The sequence below is a fragment of the Daphnia magna genome, linkage group LG5, assembly GCF_020631705.1.
Source record: "Daphnia magna isolate NIES linkage group LG5, ASM2063170v1.1, whole genome shotgun sequence".
NCBI classification, from domain to species: domain Eukaryota; kingdom Metazoa; phylum Arthropoda; class Branchiopoda; order Diplostraca; family Daphniidae; genus Daphnia; species Daphnia magna.
Window position 1 is genome coordinate 322,485 of NC_059186.1, and position 22,763 is coordinate 345,247.

The following is a 22,763-nucleotide window of genomic DNA, read 5'->3' on the forward strand; positions in this document are numbered from 1 at the left end:
AACAATATCGAATTTTTCAAATCCGGCAACAGAGCTGCAGTCGCTACGAGAGAAGAAAGGAAGAGAAGAGGCTTCACATCAGTTGACGAGATTTTTTTTCTTAGCCCACTTCGTCTCCGAATAAGCCACAATGAAGTAAGTAATCCGTCATTTTCATCCGGATATTTCAGTTTCATCACAAGTTAAAGTGGTCTAAATGGAGTGTCAACATATTGTCTACATTTTTCTACGTCTTGTGTTACAGGATTTCACTGTGCCACTACAGCGGGTACAAGATCTATCCCGGAAAGGGAAAGACTATGGTCAGGACCGATGGAAGGGTACGTAATGCTTCCCTACAGCATTCAAGATGGTAGACATTCAATAATTATAAACAATTATTATAGACCTACCAGTTTTTGGACTCAAAATGCGAGCGGGCACATTTGATGAAGAGGAACCCTCGTAACACAACCTGGACGGTTCTTTACAGGTAACGGCACTTGTCAATATGATGTGCTGTCAGGGTTTCTAAACTTATTTTCTGTCGTCAGGCGTAAGCACAAGAAGGGTCAAGTTGAAGAACTGGCCAAGAAGAAGACCAGGAAGACCCAAAAGTTCCAGCGTGCCATTGTTGGTGCCTCTTTGACTGAAATCTTGGCCAAGCGTAACCAGAAACCTGAGGTCCGAAAGGCCCAAAGAGATCAGGCCATCAAGTAAGTTGTTTATCATCAAATTGCAATTCTTGTAAGTTTTTGTTGGTTGTGGGAATTGATATTAACTAGTTCTTTTGAATTCTAGGGCTGCAAAGGAGAAGCAAAAGGCTTCCAAGGCCCAGAAGAAGGCCGCCATGGCACCACCTAAAGCCGCCAAAGCTCCCAAGACCAAAGCAGCGCGGCCTTCGCAGAAAGCGAAGCCCCAAGTCGGTGGTAAACGTTAAATGGTTTTTGTAACATCTGGTGTATTCTGACTGTCATCTGTATGAATTACACCCACCATCGACGTCCAAATTTACATTATTCATTATTCCTATAATGTACAATTAAGCTAGCGTGACGTGTCCCACATGGCCCAATAATCTTGAGTCTGCATTTCACTTAGTCTGGACACTGTCCGGTCGTAGGCAAAAAGCTCTTCTTCACCGGTAAATATACTGGCAGCCTAAAACAAAAGATATTGAATTTTGATGTATTGTGGAAAACTTTCTTTTCGGTAGACCTGATTGCCAATCACGTTCGTGTCGTCTACGGAAATTGTCTGTTGTAGCAGCACCTCAGCATCTCGCTCCTTAGAAAACAACCGTTGCAGTGGCTCATCAGCACTAATAATGACCCTCACTCTACTGTCGTAAAGAGTATCTATTAAGGTGATGAAACGACGAGCAGGCGATTTGAGTTTTAGGTTCAATTGTGGTACTCCACGAATGATGACGGTGTGGAAAATTTTACTCAATTGTAAGTAATCTCCAGCCCCTAACGGTCTATCGCAAATTTCTTCAAAAGTAGTATCGAGAACTCGCCCACAGGTCCGATTAAAGGTAACATTTCTTCCTTGCACTATGAAATTGCGGGGCCGTATGTTATCGTTTTCTTTGGAACACAACAATTTAAATAGGCGGCTAACTTCTTTTTCAGCCCCATTTTCCTGAGTTCTGTAAAAAAAAAAGAATTTGAATTAGAACTTCCTATAGAGATGCACAATGAAATTGAAAAAAACATTTACGTGAAATAGAACTTCTGTTCGCTGTTGGACGCCGCGAGTTGACGGTAATCGATTCCGGAATCGAGGCAATGAACGTGACAGTGGTCAATAAGGACTTGAATGAAAGGCAGAAAATTGGTCCTTTGAAGTCCGTTTTTGTAGAGATCTTCTGGTGGACGGTTACTAGTAGCCACAACAATCACTCCAAGAGAAAATAGTTCGGTAAAGAGTCTTTTCAATATCATTGCATCGCCAATGTCCGTCACCTTTTCAGTACAAAATATTAAACTGTAAGGCAATTTTTACACGAGTACAAAATTGAATCACCTGAAATTCGTCAAAACAAATCAGCCAACTTTCGTTGGCGATACCGGACGCTACTGGCGGAATGGGATCGTAATTAGTTGCGCGGGAGTTTTTGCTGCCCGATTGTCGAACAAAACCGTCTTTCAGCGCGTGAATACGTCGGTGAATGTCCAACATGAAGGCGTTGAAATGGACGCGTTTCTTGCGATTCGTTTGCACTGTGTCGTGGAACAAGTCCATTATCATAGTCTTACCACCTCCAACAGCTCCGTGTATGTAAAGACCTTTGGGAGCATTCATCTTCTTCTGCATACCCAGCCATTTCAACAATAAATTTGATTGGGTTGCTGGTGTGTATCCCTTGATTGAATCAAATGTCTTCTGTAATTTGAGTATGGCCTGAAGTTGACATTGGTCTTCTAACAGATGCCCAGATTTTATTCTGGCTTTGTATGTTGCCAATGGCCCTGAATCTACAATTTCCAATGGTTCTGCGGTACCCAAAGTTCGTGTACCTGTCAGCAGGCAAAACAGTTTAGTGAAAAAATCAGAATTGTATGCATTATTAAATAAAGGATGTCAACCGAAAATTACCGTGAGCCAGAAACGACGGTGTCAACATGCCACGTTGGAACAAGGTAATTTCGAAAGTTTTTTCGCATAATGGCAGCAAGGGAAAAACCCTGTAAATTCTATACATGTTTGGATAAACTTTTAAACTGATTCTTCATAACAATAGAACAGCTAACGTTGTCAACAACAAAAACTTTTAGATTTCATAGTAAATAATCTACAGCAAACTTCATAAAATAAACAGAATTTTTAACAAAGCAGACGAACGCAGTGAAATTGGGCATTGCCAGTTCCCGTACATCCTTGAAATCTTCAACCGCTGCAACTCCTCACATTCACATCAACTTTAACTCTGTAAGTCTGTAAACACGATCATTCTGACACCACTTTGCTTACCGGCTTAACCAGCTAAGGGCAAACTATAATCCCTACAGCCATATCAAATATTATACAAACACTAGAATTCAAGGTATTTATTCTACACTTACAGACAAAGGTAATACATAAAACCAATAGAATAATAATTCATCTAATCTGTCTTGCTATGAGAGGTAATGCCAAGTAATTCTGCTTCCACATTTCGAAGGGCCCACTGGTGTTGAACAATTTCAAGTGATTCCCATTCTGCTTTGAATGCAGCTTTAGGGTCTTGCGGCATTGCCATAGCAGCACCAGACATTTGGTCAGCCATGGCCTTGGTCTGATCAGCAGCTGCAAAGATTCAAATAGTTAGAGCTCTATTTGCTGACTATCATAATTTACAGTTCATGTTCTCACCATTATTTTCTCCAAGGACTAGAGAGTATATACTGCGTAACCCAAATACATTCAAGAAATACCATGAAGCTGATGATACCCATGAAGCATCCAGTGATACAAGTTCAACACCTCTTTGCAACATTGGTTTAAATCTCAATGTCAGAGGGAAGGGCACCTTTGCTGTAATGCACAGAAACATGATGTTCCTTGTCATATTTGATTTTAAAATTGAATATGAAAACACATACTTGTTACAAATCCTGAGAAGGCCCAATTGATCCACCCTCCTATGATAATCATGGGGAGAACATTTGTGACATTTCCCTTCAACATATCGGTCATTGCATTTGGATCTGTCATGGGATTGGTTGTGGGAGCAGCTCGTTTCTGTGTTTTAAAATAGCCCATATCTTCACTGTTGAAGAAATGTCTTCGCATCAAGAAAGCTTGCCTAGGCAAAAATTTTCCATTTTCACGCAGCAGCCTAGAGCGAACCAGCGCCTGGCTAAAAATTCAACATTTATATTATCAGCAATGAGTCTACAAACATACTAGATGAAAATCATACCTATCTTGAACTTGAAGTAATTCAACTTTCTTTTGACTGGCTATAATGAGAGAGAAATAGTGACGTAGGATGCCCACTAGAAAGGTTATCATAATGATGGGCAAAAATACCCAAAATCGAATATTGGAATCCAATAATAGTTCTGCCATTTTTCTAAAATTACAAGTTATTTACTAATTAGGCGAGACAGAAAGTCAACGCCACAGAGTAGACGAACTATGAAAACATTGATTTTCAGTTTTTCTTGTTGCCAGTTTTTCTTAATGCGATCATGCGATGCGATGTGACATGTGAGTAGGGCTCGGCCCCGATCACATTCTAATCGGGGACACCGCCAGAGTCATAGCAATCAACGAGAATCACGTGACTAGGGTCACATTTTGTTCTTGTTGGCCGCAGGGCAACTGCCAATTTAAATCACTATTCATTGATAATCGGGGAAGGCATGGATCAGCGATGTCACCGCACCGAGCACCGAAATCACTTCCCCGATTAAGATTATCCCCACACCGGATCGACTAAAAAGCTCCCCGTTTGGTAGGGCTCGGCTCCGATCCAAATTCGGGGTGAACTTGACCAGCTAACAACGGAATATACTGGCGCGACACAAAAACATTTTTATTTTTCAGCGTTTTTTCTCTTTTGTGCCAGTACCTTCCGTTGTTAGCTGGTCAAGGTCCCCCCGAATTTGGATCGGGGCCGAGCCCTATATTTCGGGGCGGGGCGGTTAACCCGATTATGGCTAATCGGGGCCGATCCCTAGATGTGACTAGGGCTCGGCCTCGTGTCCAATGGTTAGGTATTTGGGCGAATGGGTAGGTCTTCTCAGCAAAAAAATTGGATCCGGTTGGTAACGGTTCTTGAGACTTTGTGCCCACTACCTATCCGGTTTTCATGTGGGTAACACAATTTCAAAAACCGTTTCCATTACCCGGTTGGCCCTGATTTCCTACCCGATTACCCGGGTATTTCCCTGAAACAAAGTTACGTGCTTTGAATTTCCGCCACAAAAATTTTTTTTTTGCTAATTTCCTTTTAATTTAACTTGGCGCTTTGCAAGCCACCATTTTCCAAGATGGCGGTGGTTATACCTGGTTTGCCCATCAAACCCGCCCAGCCTACCCATTTTGGCAAATAGGCTACCCGGATCGCCCATGGGCGACTATTTTTGGCGACGATCCGTGGGTAACCCGGGTTTTCGAGAACCGGGGCCGAGCCCTAGATGTGACAGAAAATTTACGTTTCTTCAAAATTAGGAAAGCAAACTGATAAAAATAGCCTAGCAGCCAATATTGTGTATAAGTAAAAAATATTTTATTTACAGATATGAGAATCGCGATAAAGACTTAAAAATAATCGATTATTAGGAACGTATACTGTAATAATTGCGCCAATGGCATCTGCACGTGTTAGAGTTAGAGTTCTTGTTGGTATAGCTGGAGAAATGCGTTATGCTGAATTGGCTAACGAAAGAGGGACACTGCGGGAGGAGCTTTTTGAAATGTGCCGGAAAATCCGTGACGCTGGTATGACTCATTAATTACACGTCCTCCTCATTGCGGATAGATAAACGCACTTTATTCTGTTAGAGATTACGAAAAGGCATGACTCAGTGCCAAACTACGTACTTGTGTAACGCTCATGTCATTTAAAAAAAGGAAAAAGTGACCAAACAAAAATCAATCTGGAACGTTGATAAAGTGATGCGGTGTACTTTGCAACACGCACCAGGTTTCAAATAACAGATTGAATGTTGAGATGCTACAAATATCGGTGTGTATTGCTATTGCATCTCTCTTCCACGAAATGATATCTATTCCCTTTATCATTATCTATGTTTGTGAACACATCATCTCTTGTTTTCGCATACGTTACTTTCAGGTGATACTGGAGAAACATCGGTATGAAAATGCCATGAAACGTAAGGGGAAACCATTATTGTTGCTACAACTCCCTACGGTATCCACATTAGCGACAACGGCTCAGTTGCTTTGGGACTCTTATATTACGCGGTTAGTAATTTGTGTTGAAAATTTATTCTAGAACAAAAACTTTGTTTAGTTTTGAACATCTTTTCATTTCCGGTCTTTTTCAGTCAGTGTAATAATTGTTTTAAGTTTAATCCGTGTGATATTAAGTGGTAGACTTCAGGGTCGTCTACGTTTTCTTGAATCCATGCGGTCAGGTAACCCACTAATGGGATTCCTCGAGAGATCATATTTGGGTTCGCGGAATAACATTTCTTGTGACAATCGTTTTTCCTCTTTTTGTTTTTGGGTTAAGTTCTAGTAATTCCTTGCCATCTGTTAGCAGTTCCGCGTACTCCTTGAGATTACGCCCGACCAATCCAAGTCTGCCTGACGTGCCTTTTAAATTTCGAAAGTTTTTACAAGTCGCTAAACATCCTAGAGAGCCCTAGAGGGGAAGAATATGAGTCATAGTTGCTTTTGTTGACCGCCCCTTTTAGCAGACTGCACGACGACTTAAAATTCACTATGCAATTTACGCAATCCGATTGAGTAACTAGTGCCAACATCGCGTGGGCAGTGACGGCAAAAGGTTTTTCCCTGCTGGTGTTGTATACATTGACAGAATGCAGGGGAACTCCACATTGTTGGTGCACATTTTATAAATGTCTTGGTTCTTTGGTGGTTGTGACGATTCGTGCTCCGGGCCCAGACTTGTCATGTGGTGCTATTGGTATGGTTGCTTATTTCTTGGCTATCACTTTTCCACCCAAGGTAGTTGTTGATATTTGATGGACAATGAGATTTGAAACTTGTTCATGTTTGTTCTGAATTCTCATGTTTTAAAGAACAGTATCAGTCATTTTCATAACCCACAGGCTATAATTTTTTAGGTTGTAAATGCTGCAGTTATTGACAGATAAAAAATTTGACCTTGACTGGTTACTAACGAAAGTTTCTTTGTTTATTCTTTTTAGATCCCTCTGAACGTGTTCCAGATACTTAGATTTCCAACATGTCTGGAAAGAAAGTGGATCCATCACAGCCATTGAACAATGGGAAATTCACCAACTATGTGCCAAGCAACAAACCAATTACCATTCCACCAGCAGCAGACTTTCGTCTCATGCATTTGATGCCTCTGATAAACGACCTGCTCTCCAATGCTGATGCCACAACAGACGAATTACTGAAACCCAACTGCATCAAGAAACCTTATCTGAATGTAGACACGTATCTGGAAACTCACCTTCGATTACTCTGGGCCGATTTTATTCAGCCACTTCGTGAAACGATCGGAAAATTCTGCAAAGGCAACCAACAAGTTCCACCAGACAAGCCAAATCAGCAAATTCATTTCTACCGCAATGTCAGTTTTGTCGAAAATTCTTTTCTATCCAGCCACAGCGTACCCGATAGACCTGACACTTGGCGTCGTTACAATGTCCGGTTTGATTCCATGCCCGGCTTTGACTGGGAGAAGAGCAAACGATTGATACACGGGACCCTGATCTGCCTTTGGAATGCACCCAGTCGAATTATCATCCTTGCCACTGTATCCAACAGCGATCCCGAAGAACTGGAAAAAGGTTCGCTGATTATTAGCATCCACAATCCATCCCAAATAGGTGATGACTTTATCAGAAAGAGTTACACAATGTTGGAATGCGAAGTCTTTTACGAACCTTATCGTGTGGTGATGGAAGCTTATCAGCATCTGGATGAAGCCTCGTTCCCGTTCAAAGAGCACATACTGGGCTGGACGAAAGATCCTGGAGTACCTGGCTATTTAATCAATCCCAGTAGCACGAAAAGGGCAGCACGTTGCGACTATCAAATCACCAAGAAAGACGGAACTTGTGTCATAATCAGAAACGTTTTGAACATTGGCACCTGGCCGTCTCCCGTTGAGTTGGGCGTCAATCCGATCCAGCGAGTGGCTCTTCACGCTGCCCTGACCCGTCGATTGGCGCTGATTCAGGGCCCACCGGGGACGGGCAAGACATTCATCGGTCGCAAAATCATCGCCACTTTGTTGGACAACAAACATATGTGGCATGATGATGGCAACTACGTGGTAGATAATGCCCGTCTGGTGGCGAAATTCGAGCGCACGAAAATGGACAAATTTTGGGAGCGCTACGGCGAAGTGTGGAGAGACAAACGTTGTCCTATTGTTGTCATTTGCTTAACCAATCAGGCCCTCGATCAATTTCTGGAAGGCGTCCTTAAATCCACCAAAAAATTAATTAGAATCGGCAATCAATCGCAATCTCCACTGCTGGAAGGTATTAATTCAGTAATGTGATCTCCTATAAGAAATGATTTTTTAATAAAACTCTTCATTGACTTAGGTTATAAAATGTCGGTTCTCAAGGAGACCATAACTCAAGACTATAAAAAATATACCGATTCTGCTTACTTGTATCACAAGTATCGCATGAACGGCCTTAGGAAATGCATTCAGGATACTGTCGACGAAATTCGAAGCGTGGCGAAGAAACTGAGTAATTTGAAGAAACTCAATACTGCACAGCAACAAAATCTCGCGTCCGAGTCTCCGAACTGGCAAAAACTCCAGCAGTTAGAGCAAACATACCGAGGTCAGATTCTCGAATTCAATGCAATCAGAACCGAGTCGGAAGAGGCTTTGTGTCGCTCGGTAGACGTCATCGGTTTAACCACCACCGGCGCCGCTCGTAGACGTGATCTTCTCGCTCGTTTACAGCCCAAAATTGGTATATACAATATTCTTTTTCAGTTTGACGGATCAATTTCATTTTGTTGTTGTTACAGTTTTAGTAGAAGAAGCAGCTCAGGTTTTAGAGCCACATATTATTGCCTCGTTAACAGCCAGTTGTCAGCATCTCATCATGATTGGTATACATTTAATTCTGAGCAATTTCTCCTTAATAAAAAACAAAATTTAATAAGAAATGTGTTGGTAATAGGCGACCATCTGCAACTGAGACCCCAGTGTAACGTTCACAAATTAGCAATCAAATTCCACATGGACGTGTCGCTATTTGAGCGGTTAGTCATGAACCACGTCCCGTCCGTCATGTTGGCTGTGCAGCACAGGATGCGGCCTGAAGTGGCTCGCTTAATCGTTCCTTCCGTTTACAAAAATCTGGAGAACCACGAAAGCGTGCTAAAACATCCGGCTGTACCTTCTATGACTCGTAACGTCTTTTTCCTTGATCACGACCGTCCGGAGGCTCGCGAGGAAGGTGGCAGTAGTTACTACAATAGCCACGAAGCGGCCATGACTCTTCGTTTGGCCCATTTTCTATGCGAACAAGGTTAAAAACATTGCCTGCAATTTTCAAAACTAATTTTATGACGCCTTATTTTCAAAAATAAAGGTATTCAGCAAGAAAAGATCACCGTGTTGGTGACGTACGCTGCTCAATTGAGAAGTTTACAGGCCCATAGAAAAGCGCAATACAAACTGCGCTCGATCGATCGGATCCACATCACGACGGTGGATAATTACCAGGGCGAAGAGAATGATATTATTATTTTATCGCTGGTTCGCAACAACGCAAACAAATCGGTCGGATTCTTGCGGACGCCTAACCGAGTGTGTGTCGCCCTCTCTCGTGCTCGTCACGGACTCTACATCCTCGGCAATATCCGATTGCTGGCCGGCTCTGGCAGTAAACTCTGGCTCCACGTACAAAAAGTCATGATCAATAACGGTGAACTCTCCAATGAACTAACTCTTCGCTGCGACCGTCATAGTCAACAAACGGTCAAAGTAAGTTATTAAAACATTGGTTGATATTCATTTTAGCCTCTAATAATCTGTTGTTGCTTTCAAAAAAGGTGAAATGTCCGGAACATTTTCCCATATGTGGTATTGTCTGCAAATTGAAATGCGGTGCTTTACTTGATTGCGGCCATCCTTGTCAACTGCCATGTCGCAATCAGTGCCAACATTCCGTGGCTTTGTGCCAGTACATGGAGGAAACGTTATTGCCATGCGGCCATTCGACCAAGATCCCTTGTACCATCAACAACAACAACAGGTTGCCCAACGATGAAGCAGCAGGAATGACATCCCACGAATGTGTGGCCAATGGATGTCGGTCGATTACTAAAATCAACCTTCAAGTGGAAGTTACAAAATTGCTAGTCAAATACTCGTCGGATGAAGGTCTGTTGAAGGCGGCCGATTCGCTACTGAAAGGCAAAAGCATCGAAGAGCAATGGAAAATCTACCAGCGCATGTATTACCTCTGTTTATCAGCTGCCTTTAGAAGAGACCTGGAAAATAGTTATTGCTATAAAACCGAAGATCACAAGTCGGGCAATGTTAAGCTGCACAAAGCCTGGGCGGATGATTTGAGGGCCAGTTATCAAGCTGTTCAAGACAAGAGTATGGAAATGCAATCATTAGCGGCTGCCCAGGGAGGTTGGAGCATTCAATACCTGACGGATGCCTTGTTCCAGTGGCGACGTCTCGATCTACTCCGTCAATGTTTGACCATGTTGAGCGTTGAGCCGCAGTCTTCCATAGGCAATGGATGCCAAATATTGCTGGAAGAGGCAAAAATCCTTCTGCAAAAGGAAGAATTAGACAAGACAAAGTGGACAACTAGCCAAGAGAATGAGGCTTATGCCCTTTTGAAACCAGTGGCAGCCATGATGAGGTTTGATCTGACCCCTCCGAGTTCTGGGATCTTGATTGGACCACACTTCATCCAGACGCGGGATCAAAAGCAATTGCCTGCCGATCTCGATTGCATCGCGTCATTACAACGTTTGAGTTTGTGATATTTTCTCTACTTTTATAATAAGTTATCCATTGCTGAATGAAATGCTATCGCTACTTGCCGTGAATATTGAACGACACAGCTTTCATTCAAGAAAAATCGTCCAACGATTCGTAGTGTAAATGGGAGTTCTTAAACCTAAGAAGATAAGGAACTCGCTAAAGAGCGGCAAAAGTATGAAAGACGTTGCTGTGTACATTTAAAAAGATTCAGAATTACATACGAGTCGTAGAAAATTCTTTTTTTTTTTTGAAATATCAGCAACAGATGGTTTCTTCTGAATTATTTGTTCTGTTTTGGGAGCGGAAGTTGTTCAACCGCAAGTCAACTTGTTTTTCTTCTCTTTGTAAGGCCGAACTTATCGAGGGCGGCCTACGTTCAATTTATGGGTTTTAAGATTAGTGTTCTGGTACATCCCGTTCTAAGCAACAATTTAATGTCAAGTGTAATTGAATTTCCCTGGTCTGTTAACGTTATTTTAAAAATTCAATTGCCATAGCCCGGAACGAATGTCTAAACAAACAAATGCGATTGAAAAGATTTAAACGTAAAAATACAAATATCTGCAACAAGGTAGATCAAAATGGAGCATCAAACAAGTGCAAACTTGGCTGAACGTTGCGCTTGAGCTACATTCAGTGTGGATCCATGTTCCCCAAATTTCCTAGTTAACTGCTGTGTTATCTTTGAAAATTGACCAGCCGGCCAAAGGAGGCTTCCTGCAACAATGTTCCATCCATGGCCACTTCTTGAGTTTTTAAGCACATATTCGGCAATCAGTGTTTTGTTAAAACTTTATTGGATTATTGAACCATTGCAGCTGAATAGAAAATCGCTTCATTTTCGAACGAAAAATTCGAGCCTCGTTTTCTCTTATTCCTTCAAAATTAGGTAGCTGTTGTTCCAAAGAAAAGACGAGGTCAATGTTCGCATAAAATTGACCTTTTCCGACAAATAAACGCCCCATACAGTTGCAGTATGGAGGTCTGCAAACAATCAAAGGCGTACGTTTTCCCCTAGCAGAAACGTAACTGATGTGTGTCTGGAACGATGAAACGGCTGAAGCAAGACGATGAAGCATCACAGAAGTATAGCCGTTGTAGTCACACGCGACCTAGTCAACACCAGTAAAGAATCGGGGTAATTAACAAATACGTTACGGTAGATTCTCCTACGTGTTTTCTATTGGTCGGTGAAACAACGTCAACATAGTTGGACTCTTTTTGTGTTGGGAATTGTATCCAGCAACGACACACACCTGAAATCTAGACTAAAGCAAACACTACCTTCAGGGCTGTATCTTTACCTGTTTCAAAAATGCCTGCACGTTCGCTGTCGCTTTAAATCAAGTGCGTTAACGATCGATTTAGTGAATTCGATTATTTTTTTTTTTTTTTTTAAAAATTTTTTTTTTTTTTTTTTTTTTTTTTTTTTTTTTTTTACAAAAAAAAGGGGGAAATTTTTTTTAATTTTTTTTTTTTCTCCATTCACTGCGCCCAGTCACAGCAATTTCTTCAAACGGGTTGTGAACGCGCTGGCGGATCGTGGCCATTCCGTCACATTTTGGAATGGATTGAAACCACAGAATGAAAGTGCCCTACGAAACAGAAATCAAAAGATTAATTTAAGTCTGTTATATTCACCGCAATTGGAGAAATTCAACTTGGACCATCAAGTAAAATTTCACGATCAAAACAATCAATTTCTTCTCTTTTTCAACATGGCCAATCGACTGGAAATCTTTTGCAAATCAATTTACCAGGATCCCATCTTCCACCAGCTGATGAACACCAAAGAAAGATACGATTTAATTATAGTCGAAGCAATTTTGAATGATTGTGTTTTACCATTGATTCGGATCCTCGACGCCCCGCTCATTTACACGAACGGCATAGCACCGACGCCTTGGCTGTTGGACATTTTGGGTTCACCTCTGGCCCTCGATCATTTCCCTAATCCTGGACTCAGTTTTACAGATGAGATGAACCTTTTTCAGCGTACATTCAATACGATTTCCAGCCTAGTGGTCCTGTATTTTCGTCATTGGTTTACGATGTCTGTCGTCGATCGCGTCGCTCGTGACATGCTGGGAGACAATCTGACAACCATCGATGAGATTGAAAGTCGTTATTTGAGTTTATTGATTACTAATACTCATTTCAGTATAAATTACCAGCTACCAACATCTTCGGCAGTTATTGAAGGAGGCGGACTGCATTGCGTTCCACCTGAACCGCTACCACACGAATTGGAATCATTCATTGATGCTTCTGGTGATGCTGGATTCATCATTGTTAGTTTCGATTCCATTTTGAAAGGAGTCGATATTCCGAATAACGTGCGTCGCATTTTCCTATCTACTTTTGCCCGCCTGTCACAACGTGTCCTATGGAAATGGGAAGAAACTATCGGCATCAAGGACGAAAGGATTCCATCTAATATTAGACTGTTACCTTGGTTACACCAACAAGATCTTCTCGGCCATTCCAAGGTCCGTCTATTCATCACACACGGTGGCCTTTTCAGCAATCAAGAAGCAGTTTTTCATGGCGTTCCCCTCATCGTTCTACCCGTCTTTGCCGACCAGCCAATCAATGCTCAAAAGGCTCTGGACGACGGCTACGCCATTCGATTTTTTTAAAATTAAAAAAAAAAATTTTTTTTTTTTTTTTTTTTTTTTTTTTTTTATTTTTTTTTTTTTTTTTTTTTTTTTTAAAATTTTTTATTATTTTTTTTTTTTTTTTTTTTTTTAAAAAAAAAAAAAAAAAAATAATTTTTTTTTTTTTGTGGACAAAAAAATAATTATATTAAAAGAAAAATTTTTTTTTTTTTTTTTTTTTTTTTTTTTTAGGAGGGGAATCTTTTTTTTTTTGGTGCCCAAAAAATTTTTTTTTTTCAAAAAGGGTTTTTTTTTGTTGTTTTTTTTTTTTTTTTTTTTTTTTTTTTGGGGTGTTTTTTTTTTTTCGTCTTTGTCGTTCGGTCTTTGTCTTCACGACGATGAAATCTTTTGTGCATAATGAGCCGAAAAAGAAACTGACGTGACCCGTTTATGAGTCAGATGCTATGGATGGAATTTTTTTTTTTCTCAAAACGAATTCAGACAGCAATGCAATAAATTCAAAGAAAAAACTTTTCTCGGAAATGCACGATTGTATGGCACCATTATCAACGATCAGTGCCAGAAAGTTGGTTAAAAAGACATAAAAATTTTAACCATCGTTGACGTAGTAGACACGGTTATTCAACTGCATGGTCTAGACTCTAGACGAGCTATTCGTTATGGCTGACCAGCCCAAGGTTTTTAAAATAGGGTTGACTTATTAGCTAACGCATAATAAAAAGGGAAACTTTCTGCCTCTTTTTTCCTTCAAAGCCAAAATAATCTTTTTCAGAAACGAAACACTTACCGTTTGCCGTGTTTGTATGGAGAACGTTAGCACGTCCCAAGGTTGCATACACGAGATTGCCATTCTTGGGTTGGCCATCGGCAATGCCATGAGAATACTACATCTTCTAATGTATTATGTACGGGTAGTTGCCTGAGGTTATGGTTATCTTTTAGTAAAATCTTTGAAGCTGCTGCTTTTTTGTCTACCGTTACTTAACTTAAAGTTTATGATATTGCAGTTGAATAAAACGTCATTATCTTTATTGATTATCTTCATGACAAAGGAATCGAAAAATGTATGACACAGACGCTGTTGCATGCTATTCTTAAATATTTGTAAATCAGTGAAAAATGAGATTCTGCATTACTAATTTTGCATTAATAAAATAAAATAATGCAAAACTGTTTTGTCAATTTTTGTTTGTTTGTTGCATAAACATAAATCTCATTCGTCTTTTTTGGCAGCGCTGGTTGAGTACATGACACACGATGCAAAACATCGCCAGAGTCGGAATACAACGTAAACCATTGAGAAGGTAAAAACGAGGACGACGAGCATCACGTCCAAAAAACCTCGTTGGTATAAGGAAAGTTTACGAGAAGAGCTACGCAAATGTGACGCCCCCTTGTGACGTATCACGTATTCGATCCAATAGACGGCCCGATCCAAGGGTTTGTCTCTCTGGTCATGCATCAACGTTGAAACTTGTTTCATTCGCGAGGCAAACCTAGAAGTAATTAAAATATTCTTTAAAAAGAAACTTGATTGATCATTTCCGAAAACAAACCTTGGATCGAAGAGCATCAGTTGAATAGAATCAAATAAAATGTCTTCACTTAAATTGTCCCAATCGAGCAAAATGGCGTAGCCATCGTCTCGAGCCTTCTGGGCATTGATGGGTTGATCGGCAAAGACGGGCAGAGCAATGAAAGGAACGCTGTGATAAACAGCTTCTTGTTTACTATTCAATCCACCATGATTGATGAATAATTTGATCTTGGGGTGACCAAGAAGATCTTGTTGAGGTAGCCAAGGTAACAGTTTAACATTTGGTGGAATTATTTCATCACGTCCGAATTTACTTTCATTTTCCCATTTCATGACGACTCTTTGTGTTAACCTGGCGAAAGTAGACAGCAAAAGACGTCGTATACCATCTGACATTTCTGCCCCTTTCAAAATGGAACCGAAACTGACGAGGATGAATCCAGCATCGCCGGAATCGTTGACAAAAGACTCTAGTTCATCCGGTAAGGCTTTTGGCGGAACACAGTACAGTCCACCGACTTGGACAACAGCTGGTGATGTTGGTAGCTGGTAATTAATGCTAAAATGAATATTGGTCATCAATAGACTTAAATAGCGATCCTGTGTTTCCACGACGGAGGTCAAATTTCCTCTTCCAAACATTTCGGCCGCCAGGTGATCGACGATGGACATGACGTACCATCGATGAAAATAGACGACCATGACGCCAATGACAGAATTCGACGTTCTCTGCCACAAATTCATTTCGTCGGTGTAACTGAATCCAGGATGAGGGAACTGATCGAAAGACAATGGCGAACCCACAGCGTACAGCAGCCATGGCGGAGGTGACATGCAGTTGAAATAAATGAAAGGTGTGTCTAGAATTTCGGCTAAGATTAACGAGCATTCATTAAAAACGCCTTCGATGATCAGCAGATCGTATCGTTCTTTAGATTTCATCAACTGATGGAAAACAGGATCCTGGAAAACGGCCGTGCAATAAGTCACCATTCGTTTTGGAATGTCCATCAGAAGGCGGAAAGGACTTTTTCGATCGTTGAATCCGATTCGATGATCGCTGTTTATCCGTTGCAAATTCGGTGAGTAAAGCATCCGCAAATTAAGAGTCGAATTTAAAGTCAACGAAGGTTTTAATCCATTCCAATAAGTAACTTGATGGCCACGATTGGCCAACGTGATGACCAACGGAGTCAACACGTTGGTGTGGCTCGGTGTTGTGATGGGGGACAAAATGAGAATTTCGTGAGATGTGCAAGTCGAAATTGTTAGACCAGCCATCAACAAAAGGATGAATTTGGGATAAGTAATCATCGTTTTTGTCGGTGAAAGTGGATTTTTGGGCGTGTATCCAAAATGGCGAGGAAAAAAGCTTAACGGTAAAACGGCAGGAGATTGGAAAGTTAAACACCAAATGCATAACACTAGACGAGTGGATTGGACGAAGGATAGTCTGGGACTGATTGAAACTCTAGACTGCGATGCCTAGTGTTACGTCAACTAGAAGACTCTGATGAAGGCGAAAGGAATGTTCGTGTGTGTGTGGGTGCTTTGACTCCGTACGCTCGTCAAGATTTGAATGATTGATGGTTACAATACGGGATCTAGCTGTTTTACCAAGTTTGGCTTCAGCATAAAAGATTCTTTGATATTGTAAAATTGCTAAAATTCTTTTGCATGATCAACAACAAGGAAATGCTTTTTGTTTTTCAGCATGGACGACTTGAAAGCCTCAGTCTGAATTCCTCAAGAAAAAAGATACTTGGTTTAAGCAAAGCTTCGGTTAGATCATTCCACCTGATTTGACTACAATGCCAGAAGTTGGCCAAAGGGGACAAGATTCCACGTCTGATGTAACCCTTTAAACAGTTGATTCCCTCTTTCTTTGACTGTCATACATGCCAGTCTTCTATGAGATAAAACAAAATGTATTTTATTCCAATAGTGCATAATTTTGATTTGATTCATTTTTAATTGGTCAATTCAATTAAAAATAAGCAGGTGGATTTTCGCAGATGGCGTCCAAATCACACGTTTCTATAATTGGCTTGACGATGGCAGCGAATTCGGAAAAGAGGCAGGTGTCTTGGGCGCAGCCGGGCAGGTGAGTCAACCGCTCGTTGACGTACAACTGCACTTTGTAAGTATTGAGTTCGCAGCGGAACAAAACAAAGACCATGTTGACGCCAAAGTTTTGCATACGCGACGTGCTCCATTGACGTCCCGATTGGAATGCAAAGTTGGACGCCGTAGGCACTATCGTGTCATTATACAGTCCCCAACGAGCTAGAAGTTTAGCCATGGCTCCCGAATGCGAGAAATAAAAGATGCCGTACGGTTTGTTGGTAGCTCCAGTCACAATTGAACTAAAATTTAATTTTTTAAACAAATTAGGTGAGAACTACCGAATTTAGAAATGAGGGACTAATTACTTGAAATAGTTGGCAACATCGACGACGGGATTACAGGCTTGCATCCAGTTAATTTCAAAACCATAGCCGTCCTTGTAATAGTAAAGAAGATCATCCACGTACTCGAGAACGAGCAAATCGGAATTGGAGAAAGCAGCGCACCACGGCGATAGCTGGCCATAATAAAGGGCTTTATCGTAACGGCACATTGTGTAAGTCAACGACACTTGATCTAGTAGACAATTCAAAATATCCTTATTGAATATGTTTTAAACATGATTTGAATATTTTGCATGTACCGTAAGAGAGCGGAACAACGAAACCGAGACGCTTAGAAACGGCGGCCACTGTGGCGGCAACTTCCGGCCCGTCGATGAATTTCTGCCATTCGACGCGAGACGCTGTGTTGTTGTCTACTTCGTTCGTCCATTTGGTGCACACTTTGTAAAACTAAATCACCCACACAGGTAATAATCGTCATTGTCCGAATTTAATTTTTAATCTCTATATAATTACCCTGATAAGTGGATCGTTTTCAATTGGTTCAGGATAAACGATAGTGTCTTCTTCGCTATTACCCCACACACCTTTGGCGAAATGATGGCAACTCTTTTCAGCTCGACTGGCCGTCGTGAAACGGAACTGCGAAACCAAATTCAAAATTTAAGTTGTAATTTTTAAGAGACGTAATCAACTTTACGACCTACCGTGTAATCACCGTCTTTATAGGAATGGTCCAGCAAGCCGGGCAAACGGGCAGTGTAACGATCGCCAATATCGTGCATTTCTTCTTCGCCGGCGGGTGCCAATTTCTCTTCCAATTCCGGTGGGATGTCGATGGTCCAACCTCGAAGATTTTGCACATCTTCAGCGCACAATTCGCCTCGTCCGCTTTCGTGATTTTGAACGACAGCGTCACGGAGGATGGGCATCTGTTGCGTCAGAGCATCGAGTTCCATTTCACGTGATTGAATGTTGCCGTCAGCTGTTTGCCGAAAGTCTTCGCCTCCGGGTTCGGGATCGTTACGAGGATAGCGGGTACCGTGGCGGGAAAAGAGCCACATTTGAACGGCCTCGCAACCTGAGTTTGAATCGACGTGTTCAAGTAATCGTAGCTTAATTAAAGGTTTAATTAATTACCGGGTAGAGTGATTTCATCGGTGTTGGTGTTTTTGATGAATTTGTACGACGTCTTGGTGGCAAAGTATAGGTTTGGATTGGCAATATCTGCATAGCAAGATGTTTCTGCCGAGACGCAGACGATCGCCAAAACAGCAACCACAGCTACTTTCACCGCGAACATTCTCAAGCTGCATAATCAGAGGTAATTCAATATTTCATAATCTATTAGCTATACATATGTTTAAGTATCTTTCACAGTTGCTTTTACCGAGCCTACTGGTATACCATTTCGTCTTAGCTAAAAAGGCAAAGGAAGATGGCAGTGGTAGACAAGACACGGTGATACAATGTGCTTACCTGTAAATTGTCCAAGTGAATCAGAGACAAAGCCTACAGAAGCAATAATCTAAAGACCTTGTTGGGTAGGCTGCCTTTATATAGGTCTCTCAACATTAGCTATTGTAATGCCATTTATCTTAAAATTCAATTTTTTTGTCTGGCACGCAATTGCCTTTGGAAGATTTAAAAGATTACTATTATATCTGTACAATCAACTAGCCTTGGGTGATGTAATTGTACTCAATGTGGAAAGTTAACCAGTCCAAATTTCAATGTTTATTCAAGTCCATTTTGTGATATAGAAGTGTGGATACAGCTTAAATGGTGGTGCAATACGGAGTTTACTACACACATGGCCATATCTGTGCGTACATGCAGACTGATTGTGTGATATCCAAACGCCAATGGATAAGTGTAGAAACAAATTGTGCCATCCACGTGCTGGCTCACAAGACGATAAGGGCAAGAACACGCAGCGTTCACGCACACCTCTCGTTGACAACCACGCCCTTTTGCCGGTAAGTAATTGAAATTTTCAATAGGTCGTCTTGAACAGCGTCATCGCTTATCGTACATTCGACTATGTAGGTTATCTTAACAAAACTATATGCAAGACGAGAATATTTTCATTTGATTGCGTATACGAGTCGTAAAAACGAAAGGTATAGTACGTCGTAAAAAATTGTTTTAATTTGAATGAATTCGAGTTTTCCGAAAATGCTTTATGTCGGAGTAGTCGCAGAGGGTTTTCCATTTTTAGAAATGTACGAAATCGGTTGCCATGTCACCGTAAAGCTACTGTCAGTTAAACATCCGTGCTACCCTATCAAAATTAAATATTTAAATACCACCCTTCATCTGAAGCATTCCCAGTGATCTGTAAAGCCGACAGAAGCTGTTTTACATGAGATGGTTAATTATTCTTTGGAGTTTTGTAGGAGAAAGGAGGAGGGTTAAGGATGCAATGAGGCTGTCACATTTTCTAACGAAGATAGACAGTTGGAGTCACACTGTATATTATTTCATCGTACATTGACAGTCGTGTTCCAGGAGTTTTCATTTCAAATCCCAAGTCAATTGCGATATTCAATTTCCCTTGCCTTTCACGCAGAGACAAATGAACTTGTAAGGTATATATAAACGCGTAGCAATACGTTAGACAGTTCGAGGCCAGAACTAGCATGCGAATGAAGGGCATTGAGTGTTGTTAATTGAAATTCTTCGTCGGATGAAAAGGGAATTTTTTTTTACTGTCGCGTAAACAGGAACTCGTTTTTTAACCTCTAGTAGAACAATAAGGGAGACTACAAATTATGTCACTAAAATGGTTATCGTTGGTGTTGACAACTGTTTATTTTCAGCTTTGTCAACCAACTTCAGTGATGAAGACGGATGTCACGCCGCTCCAGAAAGATCACCTTGTGGTCATGGCAGTAGAGGTATATTTAGCAAAGTCTTAACAATTGGCATTCGAATTGGATAATGTGTATTTTTCTAATGACTAACGTTTTTTTTTTTTTAATTTAAAGTTTTCGATATCAGTGAAAGTGCACAGGAATTCGACTGGCCACTTGATCCGTTTGGAAGGTGTTGCACCTTTAATGCTCGACTGGCTCTCTGTTCGATACAACTTTGAGTAATAAATACTATTCTATGTACTATAATCATGAACAGAATTTAAATATGGTGCTTTGATTCAATTGTAGCTATTCGGTGTTGGACTCGAATGCCACTAGCCTGGAAGACTCGGGACCTCATCTACCTGGGCTCATTAGTTATGCGGTGAAAGGTGTACGTACAACACCTACCCATGGATTCATTCTTTAAAAAACTAATAGCAGATATGTAAATGTAAATTATAACACTAGGAATGTGACGTTATTATGGCAGTTATGGTCCACTCTCAAAACCGTTTGAAGAAATTAGAATTAGTGCATCCGTGGTTTTACGCTGAAATTGCCATTTTATTGCCGGTACCAGAAGTTTTGAACAACGTCAACGCCGTCATTAAACCATTTCAGCCTTGGGTAAGTCATTAACCGTTTCAAATCTTTCGTACATACCCATTTTTTTTTATTGTTTTAATTTTACATATAGGTGTGGGTGGCATTAGGTGCTGCGTCGACGGCTTTCATTGTCACTCTGCTGTGTTTGAATCGGTACCTCAAATCGGTGAAACAATCCATTCAACCTTCCGATATATTAGCAACTGAAAGTATTTATATGTACGTAGTAGCGACTTTACTTAATCAAGGTAATCTATTAGATGTTTTTTCTTTGTACATACCACAAAACAAATAAAAGTTAATGCTTGTTTTCTTGATAGGAGGGTACATTTCGTCCAAACTGACGCCGATTCGGCTAGTTGTTGGAGCTTGGTGTTTACTCACTTTGGTCCTCCTCAATGTCTACAATGGCGTCCTCACCTCTTATTTGATGGTTACGCCTTACTCACTGCCACTCATGGACTCTACGGAAGACGCGGCTTATGATCCTAATGTCCGCCCGGTTCTCGTTAAAAACCAAGCAGGAGATATTCTTTTTTCGGTTGGTACCAGAATGATTGAAATGAACGCTAGTAGATAATAGTGATGCATTTCAAATTCCTCGAGCTTCTTCGAAGTTAACTGTCTTTTTCTTAAAGACTGCAGATAAAGGATTGTTCAAGGCGTTTGGCGACAAATTACGGGCCAATCCCAAGTTGAGATGCAATTCCAGTCGTCAATGCGTGCAGATGGTGACTTCGCTGCCACATCAGCACGCTTATATCGAGGTATTTACATCTGGCGGTTCGCGATGTTTCTTAATTTGAATACTTATATACGCTGACATTGTCTGGACAGGACTTTTTGGCTTTGAAAGAGATCATCAAAGATGAATACAACCGGACTGGTCAGTGCAAAACCACTATCATGAAGCTGGGAGAAGCAAGCCGGCCTACAGGATGGGCATTAAGGAAAAGGAGCACTTACAGCGAGAAATTCAATCGAGGGTTGGCTGTCTAATGCATTTACTATTATCGATGGCAGCATGCATGCCCCTATCGTATGCATAAAAACACGATTGTACACTTGCATCATTTCGAAAACTTTGTTTTTATCAAACGTCATCCGTGCCAATGATCTTATAATGTTTGACAGAATGTTGGTGCTCCGCGAAACTGGACTGATTTCGCAATGGGAAAAACAGTTTGAAGCGAACTCTAGGCCTTGCTTCGACGAGGATCAAAACTACAGAAACGACAAAAACAAGAAAAAACCATTGGCCCGTTTGTCTCTGGCCAATTTGACAGGGGCTTTTGCTGCTTTGGGCACTGGAGTGCTCGTATCCTTTTTAGCGTTTCTGATCGAGTTGCTCGTCGCTCGCGTAACTAAAAAAACGTTTGCTGCCATATGATACGATGTTAAAGTATTCCATCAAACTATTCTTTGGACGTACTGCATAGCGTACATCCAATATGAATATTTATGCACTTCAGTCAGTCAGTAGTGTGGCACATTAGACTAATTGCTTTCGGATGCCTGAAAGTATGAGGCAACTGGCATTATTAACCGGAATTTACAAGCTTTATTTCCAAAAATAATCTTAGACCAACGAGTAAATAACTGGTTTAACCGTTTAAATGTAACTCGTTATATACCCTTGTTTCATCCAAAATTATACGTAAACACGAAAGAACAGTTAATTCTTAATTTTTATTAGATTGATTTGATTTGAACATATTAAACGAGTTACTTAAGTTTTTAAGATTAACTATACGCCACCTAGTGAATAAAGATTAGTGATTCCAAGAGATGGCGGTGTGTTCAAGCAGACGACTCACTGGTTCTTATATGCCGAGATAGAAATTATTAGAATTTCACGTTGATAAGCATAAGTGAGATGGCCCTAACGATCAGACTGGCCAGAAACCTTCAGTCATTTGATAGATTCACTCATCTCCACTACATCAGAAGAATGTCAAGCAAAAGTTTCTTGATCGATCAATCACGTTATGCGTTTCTCAAAGATCTTGGTCTCGAATCCCATAACTAAGGCGTTTATTTTGGAAAGTGGTTTGCCAATGGAGATGTAACCAAGCAATTCAATTTACTTCAGCTCAC

The 22,763-nt window shown here is 40.9% G+C and overlaps 8 protein-coding genes and 1 long non-coding RNA gene across 14 annotated transcripts; 4 read left to right on the plus strand and 5 right to left on the minus strand.

The window, feature by feature from the left end:
- Positions 1-7: 7 nt before the first annotated feature.
- LOC116923834 (60S ribosomal protein L24) lies at positions 8-989 on the plus strand. The gene is made up of 5 exons (XM_032930401.2): positions 8-135; positions 245-320; positions 387-472; positions 534-695; positions 781-989. The coding sequence occupies exons 1-5, from the start codon at positions 131-133 to the stop codon at positions 917-919; spliced, it is 468 nt and encodes a 155-aa protein (XP_032786292.1). The 5' UTR covers positions 8-130; the 3' UTR covers positions 920-989.
- Positions 921-2,839, minus strand: LOC116923827 (putative ATPase N2B). Its single transcript, XM_032930381.2, has 5 exons — positions 2,581-2,839; positions 2,008-2,501; positions 1,702-1,946; positions 1,198-1,630; positions 921-1,140 (listed from the first exon to the last, which is right to left on the minus strand). The coding sequence occupies exons 1-5, from the start codon at positions 2,684-2,686 to the stop codon at positions 1,027-1,029; spliced, it is 1,392 nt and encodes a 463-aa protein (XP_032786272.2). The 5' UTR covers positions 2,687-2,839; the 3' UTR covers positions 921-1,026.
- Positions 2,840-3,017: 178 nt separating this feature from the next.
- On the minus strand, positions 3,018-4,125 carry LOC116923832 (ER membrane protein complex subunit 3). The gene is made up of 4 exons (XM_032930398.2): positions 3,887-4,125; positions 3,567-3,823; positions 3,337-3,498; positions 3,018-3,270 (listed from the first exon to the last, which is right to left on the minus strand). Exons 1-4 carry the CDS (start codon positions 4,033-4,035, stop codon positions 3,089-3,091), a joined length of 750 nt encoding a protein of 249 aa, XP_032786289.2. The 5' UTR covers positions 4,036-4,125; the 3' UTR covers positions 3,018-3,088.
- A 1,628-nt stretch (positions 4,126-5,753) lies between these two features.
- On the plus strand, positions 5,754-11,204 carry LOC116923816 (NFX1-type zinc finger-containing protein 1). 3 transcript variants are annotated; one of them, XM_045174015.1, is made up of 7 exons: positions 5,754-5,898; positions 6,831-8,141; positions 8,208-8,591; positions 8,650-8,733; positions 8,805-9,155; positions 9,219-9,613; positions 9,682-11,204. In XM_045174015.1, exons 2-7 carry the CDS (start codon positions 6,869-6,871, stop codon positions 10,630-10,632), a joined length of 3,438 nt encoding a protein of 1,145 aa, XP_045029950.1. In that variant the 5' UTR covers positions 5,754-5,898; positions 6,831-6,868; the 3' UTR covers positions 10,633-11,204. The 3 variants fall into 3 exon arrangements, with proteins under 3 accessions (XP_045029950.1, XP_045029951.1, XP_032786250.2); XM_045174016.1 differs by lacking the exon at positions 5,754-5,898 and adding an exon at positions 6,239-6,627; XM_032930359.2 differs by lacking the exon at positions 5,754-5,898 and adding an exon at positions 6,240-6,586.
- On the minus strand, positions 11,108-12,006 carry LOC123472457. The gene is made up of 2 exons (XR_006646901.1): positions 11,807-12,006; positions 11,108-11,745 (listed from the first exon to the last, which is right to left on the minus strand). It is a non-coding gene; the product is annotated as an uncharacterized LOC123472457 (long non-coding RNA).
- A 99-nt stretch (positions 12,007-12,105) lies between these two features.
- On the plus strand, positions 12,106-13,272 carry LOC116923821 (UDP-glycosyltransferase UGT5-like; the record flags this gene model as incomplete). Its single annotated transcript, XM_045173783.1, has 1 exon — positions 12,106-13,272. A coding segment is annotated over one exon (1,167 nt), but the record flags the coding sequence as incomplete, so codon positions are not given.
- A 986-nt stretch (positions 13,273-14,258) lies between these two features.
- On the minus strand, positions 14,259-16,264 carry LOC116923819 (UDP-glycosyltransferase UGT5). The gene is made up of 2 exons (XM_045174017.1): positions 14,808-16,264; positions 14,259-14,747 (listed from the first exon to the last, which is right to left on the minus strand). Exons 1-2 carry the CDS (start codon positions 16,100-16,102, stop codon positions 14,465-14,467), a joined length of 1,578 nt encoding a protein of 525 aa, XP_045029952.1. The 5' UTR covers positions 16,103-16,264; the 3' UTR covers positions 14,259-14,464.
- Positions 16,265-16,698: 434 nt separating this feature from the next.
- On the minus strand, positions 16,699-18,502 carry LOC116923826 (multiple inositol polyphosphate phosphatase 1). Its single transcript, XM_045174020.1, has 6 exons — positions 18,340-18,502; positions 17,907-18,280; positions 17,716-17,841; positions 17,499-17,649; positions 17,221-17,431; positions 16,699-17,154 (listed from the first exon to the last, which is right to left on the minus strand). Exons 1-6 carry the CDS (start codon positions 18,500-18,502, stop codon positions 16,776-16,778), a joined length of 1,404 nt encoding a protein of 467 aa, XP_045029955.1. The 3' UTR covers positions 16,699-16,775.
- On the plus strand, positions 18,278-22,688 carry LOC116923823 (ionotropic receptor 93a). 4 transcript variants are annotated; one of them, XM_032930374.2, is made up of 13 exons: positions 18,278-18,304; positions 18,410-18,523; positions 18,580-18,743; positions 18,963-19,178; positions 20,022-20,099; positions 20,190-20,296; positions 20,367-20,451; positions 20,529-20,687; positions 20,758-20,914; positions 20,987-21,207; positions 21,305-21,433; positions 21,504-21,652; positions 21,801-22,688. In XM_032930374.2, exons 4-13 carry the CDS (start codon positions 19,065-19,067, stop codon positions 22,054-22,056), a joined length of 1,455 nt encoding a protein of 484 aa, XP_032786265.2. In that variant the 5' UTR covers positions 18,278-18,304; positions 18,410-18,523; positions 18,580-18,743; positions 18,963-19,064; the 3' UTR covers positions 22,057-22,688. The 4 variants fall into 4 exon arrangements, 3 of the variants coding, with proteins under 3 accessions (XP_032786265.2, XP_032786266.2, XP_045029954.1); XR_006646900.1 differs by lacking the exons at positions 18,278-18,304; positions 18,580-18,743 and having other exon boundaries at positions 21,504-21,725; positions 21,801-21,941; XM_032930375.2 differs by lacking the exons at positions 18,278-18,304; positions 18,580-18,743.
- Positions 22,689-22,763: the final 75 nt, after the last annotated feature.